The sequence below is a fragment of the Morone saxatilis genome, unplaced genomic scaffold, assembly GCF_004916995.1.
Source record: "Morone saxatilis isolate NCDOM2014 unplaced genomic scaffold, NCSU_SB_2.0 Contig18, whole genome shotgun sequence".
Taxonomy (NCBI): domain Eukaryota; kingdom Metazoa; phylum Chordata; class Actinopteri; family Moronidae; genus Morone; species Morone saxatilis.
In genome coordinates this window covers 64,205-69,934 of record NW_023339740.1, presented here as the reverse complement: position 1 = coordinate 69,934, position 5,730 = coordinate 64,205, and the positions used below count along the sequence as shown (strand labels likewise).

The 5,730-nt window shown below is 41.9% G+C and overlaps 1 protein-coding gene across 3 annotated transcripts in view; it reads right to left on the bottom strand.

Moving 5' to 3' along the window:
* Positions 1–5,726, bottom strand: part of setd5 (SET domain containing 5) — a gene marked incomplete at its 5' end in the record, with an annotated part of 17,403 nt that extends 11,677 nt beyond the window's left edge. For 2 of the 3 annotated variants that reach the window (XM_035661479.1, XM_035661477.1), the window contains 11 exon segments: positions 1–106; positions 381–490; positions 628–745; positions 875–1,023; positions 1,215–1,505; positions 1,625–1,663; positions 1,762–1,949; positions 2,053–2,111; positions 2,626–2,858; positions 3,287–3,389; positions 5,639–5,726. In XM_035661479.1, coding sequence (XP_035517372.1) covers positions 1–106; positions 381–490; positions 628–745; positions 875–1,023; positions 1,215–1,505; positions 1,625–1,663; positions 1,762–1,949; positions 2,053–2,111; positions 2,626–2,858; positions 3,287–3,389; positions 5,639–5,709 — 1,467 coding nt within the window. 3 annotated transcript variants of the gene reach the window in all.
* Between the last annotated feature and the right edge of the window lie 4 nt (positions 5,727–5,730).

The window sequence follows — 5,730 nt, the reverse complement described above, 5'->3', positions numbered from 1 at the left end:
TGGCAGGGAGGGAGGACTCAGCAAGCTCTCCCTGGGGCTCAGGTTGTGCTTCTGCACCGGGCAGTTCTGGTTGCCCTTATGGCAGGCACAGTCCACTTTGTAATTACTGATGGTTTGTTATGGGAGAGGAGAAGATCAGACTCGAGACGGAACACCAGACATCCTGCAGCAGCAATATGCTAAACAATTTTTAGGTCAAACAGAGGAGAACTAACGATTGCCTTCAGATCTACTGTGTGTTTCTAGACAGGAACTGGACTATAAGCACTTATACTTGATATGAATGTTGTATAGATGGTTGGATTTGACCCGTGTTGTTTTCTAGTGCTGGTTTAAGAGGGAGGTGGAAAGAGAGATATGGGTTCAGGAGCAGTACTGACCAGCTATTGAACTCGTAGTCAAATCCAATGGTGACCTCAGCGTCCTTTGTGATTTGACTGATGGCATAGATACACAGATGGATCATGCCCTCAGCAATCATATGCCGGACCTGGGGGAGCGAACACATGCAAAATGAAAAACATATAAAGAAAGCAACCTGATAAAATTAAAACCTGCACAGAACTGAAACAAGTGTTGAGCATTTGGATTAAAAAAATAAATAAATAAAAAAGCTTAATGGCTCACCTCAGCATTGGGTGTACAGGACCTCCTGATAAAGCGTGCATCATTTCCAAAGGTCCTCGCATCAACACACATCTCTACATCATTAAACTTTGAGTAGAAGAGTACAAATGGGTAGGGTCTAGAAAAATATGATGACAATGGTATCAAAAGCAGACACAACATAACACAATATAACACAATATAACCAGCTGTCTGTGGACCCAAATACTGAAAGTAGTCCAATGGTACGTGTACCGCAATCTCTTACTTTTTGAAGAATTGCCCGTTGACTTCAAATTGTTGTTTGAGCATGACCTTTCCCCGATATTCAATGATGAGTGTGTCTGGGTCCAGGTTCTTGGCTGCTCTGAGGATCTTCCTGTGTTTCTGAACCCGCGTTACCCTGCCCAACTGTAGCTGCAAGCAGCAAATAAATTGCTTATTGGCAAAAGCAGGAATTTATTAAACATGTTAAATGGCGGTATGGTTACACAGTTGTGACTGGTTAGTTAGGCAGAGCTAACTTGCTCTTATTTCCTTAGTCAGTCACTGTTACTAGCTAATTGCATCTGTTTCAATATTGAGTGTGTATCAGGACTCGGGCTCACCTGCATCTGTGAGCCCAGCACTGTGTTGTTACAGGCTAGCTCAGTGCGGTTGATGGTGTCCATGGCGTCGACGGAGGCGTGGATTTGTGTGGTGGAAGGAGGCGTTGTGGTGCCACTCTCGGCCTTTGAAACAGTGGTGGTGGCAGCGCGGTGAAGCTTGAGAAGTGTCTGGACATCTGCGCTGTACTGGTTGGCCAGAGCCTCCTCATATTGGTCCGTCCACTGGCGGATCCTGTTCTCCCATCCTTCTGCTGTGTTCTCATCCAACACACTGGCCTCTGTTGTTGAGTTCTAGGCAGAAGGAAAGACGGAGTAGGTTGCGACAAAAGTTTTTCTTTACAGAAAAGGAGAAACATGAAGCTGATAGAACTGAGTGAAACAAAACTTAACATAAATGTCTTCAATCTTACCTTCATCCTCATGGACTTCCTAGAACCCTCTCTGAATGCCTGAAAGAAGAAAAATAACCCACATCAATACAAAGACATTTTAAACAGCCACTGAGGTTCCATATTGGGTTTTGAGTTCATCTATTTCTTCAGTCTACCTTGACTTTCTTGCCCTTTGGTGTTCCACGGGCCTTCTCCGTGCTCTTCTTCCTCTTTTTGGATTTGCTCCTTTTGACCCGGTTGACAGTAAGTTTGATGCTGGTGGGCGTGTGCTGGGTGGCAGTGTAGGAGATGGTGGAGGGCGACACCTCTTCATCGCCACTCTCTGTGGCACTGCTTTCTCCAGCTACAAAACAACAACAAACAAACAAATCATTAGATATCATGGGGAAATTAACTGAGCACTTTAATTTACATTAATTTACCAAATAAAGACAAAGACAATGTACCTGAGACATTTTCTGTTTTTCTGTGTTGACCTTCTGCTCCTTTCCTCCTGTCGAGTCCCCTGCAACCAAAAAGCAATAAAACACGTCAGTGCATGAGGTATAATAGGTCATGAGTCAAATAAAAAACATGAAGTCAAATCACTGATACAAAACATGACATTGTTAAAACAAAAAGAGAACAGACTAAAAGGCAGCAACTAAACAATTAAACTGATTTTTGAACACACCTACGTTTGAGGTTTGGAGACAAACAGTGAGATATTTTTATTTCAATATGCAGCTGACAGAGAGTACTAAAATGAATACTCCACGTTGCATTTTGATCTATGACAGTTGAGGGGTTTTACAACATGTTTGAGTGTGGTCACACTACCAGAGGCAGACTCTACAAAAATACGTTTTTTATCTAATAAAAAAGTCCACTGCTCTTTCTAATGGCAGAACTTTGTTTTACAGCACTTCACGGTCCTTTCTCATAAACTTCCAGGACAGTTTGGAAGGTCTGGTCATTAGAAATTGTCACCTGACACAGCAGATGGAAGATCCAAACTAGGCAGGTTTTCCATCTCTCACCTGCAGTTGTCACATTTGATGAGCAGGCCATCCGGCGTCAGGCTGCAGTGACACCAGCTGGCCATAGCCCCGTCCTCCTCTGAGGAGCTGTCGCTGTCGGCTGAGTTGTCCTCATTAGCTTCGTGATAGCGGGAGCTGCGTACCACGCCGTTGAGATCCATGCGGGGAATGATGGTTTGGGAGAGCGGGGAGGCGGGTGGGGTAGGGGGAGGGGGCGCGCCATAGTTGTGATCCTGACAACACACAACGGAAGACTGTTGCATCTTCAAACAACGGGTGTTCAGGCAAAAAGGGAAACGGAAAATGGAGACGAATGAAAATGAGGGCAAAAAAACAGGTATGTGAAACAGTACAGCTGTTAATAACGAAGTAGTATGTGGTTACAGAAGACTAAAAGTAGGATAGACATTCATGTATTTGATCAAACTAGGAGCACCACCAATCCTTAGTTTTACTCTTACTGTTCTACTTTAATAGAACGAGGAACTTGAAAAGATTAGAAAGCAAGAAAAGATTGGATAGATCAAAAGTTATTTTAGCTTTTAAAATGTTTATAATTGTAGAAAACTTATTTTTGATTAATAGAGGGCAATACCTATTTCATACAATAAGACATGCTATGATTAGAATTGATGATTAGAAAAGAACGGTATGAACTCACAGCATATGGTAGTCCCCGATACCCATGACTCTGTGCGCTCCCACAGCTGTGGTTGTTGTAGTTTTTCTCATTCACGGCAGGGCTTGCTTCAACTGACTCAGGGCTGGAAAATAAACAAAAATTATTATTTTAGAGGAATAAAAATAAAACAGGAATTGCATGTATAAAAGAGTAGACACTTTCCACTATGCTTTTCCAGAGCTGTTGTGTAAACAACTGTTATAGTAAAAGACATCAATCAGTCACTAGATGGCACCAAGACCCTAAAGTTGCTCTCCTGTCTGGGAGAACAGCAATTTAGGAAATGGAATGTGGGTCGCCATTATCTTATGCAACTCCTTTTGCCCTTTAACTGAGGTCTGGCCAGACAGTGAACAACCTTGCCTTTCCCCCCTGGTCCTCCATTTCTGGAGCAAACTTAAATGTCAAAAGAATCAAAATGACAAAAATGCTACATTTAAATTGCTAGATTTTGTATATCTCAACAGAGAAGGCGCATTTTCTCGTGTTAGAATCAATCCTTCTGACTGAGGTTTGAAGGAAACTAAAGGGGGCCGTGAACAGGGGTGGATGGGAGAGAGACCAACTGCATTCCACATAACCTCAGTCACGTAAGCAGGCTTACCTACAGAGAAGTGGCAACTGTTCTTACTTAGGCTGTCTGTGGACATTTCCTCAGACACTACTCTACACAACGAGGGCCTGATGTGGAAACAATATAAAGTCTACCTCACTTACACAGACGGAGGGCTGGACGATACAGAATCAACAGTGATCACAATAATAGAAATAAAAACAATTACAGGAGATGATAATTAGGCTCCTGAGGGTGGGCTGTCCCTCCGGACACAAATGATTACAAGATAACTGAAACTTTTATCAGCATTACAAACAACAATTTGCGGTTTCTTTCAATATTGAAGAATATATAGTTGCGCAGGCCAGTTACACACTGCACCCAGTGCGACTATTCAAACTATCAGTTTCAAATTAAGTAACAACAGCCTTGCTGGTTAATAAAAATAAAAGTGAGCATTGTCTGCTCACTGTGTTGACACTGTAATACAGTGAATTAACTGCAATCACTGAAATTTCTGAATTTGAAGTGGCTTTAATAGGGAAGACAAAATGCCAGTAGTGGTATTTTTGTTCATCGTCCAGCCCTATACAGGTGTCTGTGTTACATTGCTTCATTTTTAGACGGTTTTGAGTTCATGTGCAACCAGCCTGACTGAAGCATCACATACTGTTATTTCCTTTATTTCTGTCTGGGAAAGTTTAGTCTTTGGTGGACTGCACTTCCCATCTCTTCGGGTCTCTCCAGCAGACTTTGTGGAGAAGACAGAAAACTGCTGACAGGATATTGGAAGGAAGCATATAATCACAACCCAAGGTGCTACAGTTGTAGAGAAATGTGAACAAAGGGGAAGAGTTCAGCAACGTTGCATGAACATAGTGTGTTGCTTTGGGCAAAAGAGTGCAACTCTACTCTATTAAAGAGGTAATCATAGTCTGAAACCCACAACAATAAAAAAATCACAACAATATCTATTATACATTTTCCAATGGGGAATATATTAATCTATTTATTAGCTGGGAATCGCTGGGACCTCCAAAAAACCCCCCTGCAGATTACCAACACCAAACCTGTAATGGAACTGGAAAGGAAAATTCCTATCCAATTATTTTCATATTTTAGGCCACTGATTACTTTTGGCTATGGATTATGACGACTTTCTCTTCACCCGCCTTATTGCTTGATTGCTAAGATCTGGGGATGTGGCAACATCATCAGAACAGAGTTAATGGGAGCAAGTAACACAAGTGATCAGACAATCACACAGGTTGTTAAACCCCCAGTTTACCATATTAACCATAGCAGTTAGATAGACATGAAAAATAGAGTGAACACAGCTGCAATGTTCATTAAAAAGCTCCATTGCATTTAAAAATTGTGAGCATGTACAACTATGTAAGCACAGTAGGTCAAAGGTCGGTGCTGCTCAGTACAATGGGACATTTCTATTTCTAACTTGAGAAAACAAGTCAATGTTTACCTTTGTTTTTCATTCCAGACAAGTCTTTTTTTGTTTATTTGGATCCGCATTGGCAACTGCATTACGGGAGCTATTCAGGTGGTGTAAATGATCAGGTTAAACAGGAAGTTTATTTCCAACCTGTGACACTGCTTTATTTGAGCAATGTTCCACACATCCACAGATATCAGCAAGTAAGTTTGAGAATAATGGAACGAGAAACAACAGCAAAACCACAAAAACAAGACCCAGGTTGTAAATAAAGAGAATCTTTCTCGACTATTTTAGTCCCACCCAGCTGGTAGTTACTACTTACTCTGATCCAGCAGCCATATCTGAGTAAGACGTTTCAGGTGTGGTGACTCCCAGCGCGATTACTATGCTCATGACGTCCAGCACAGCGACTCG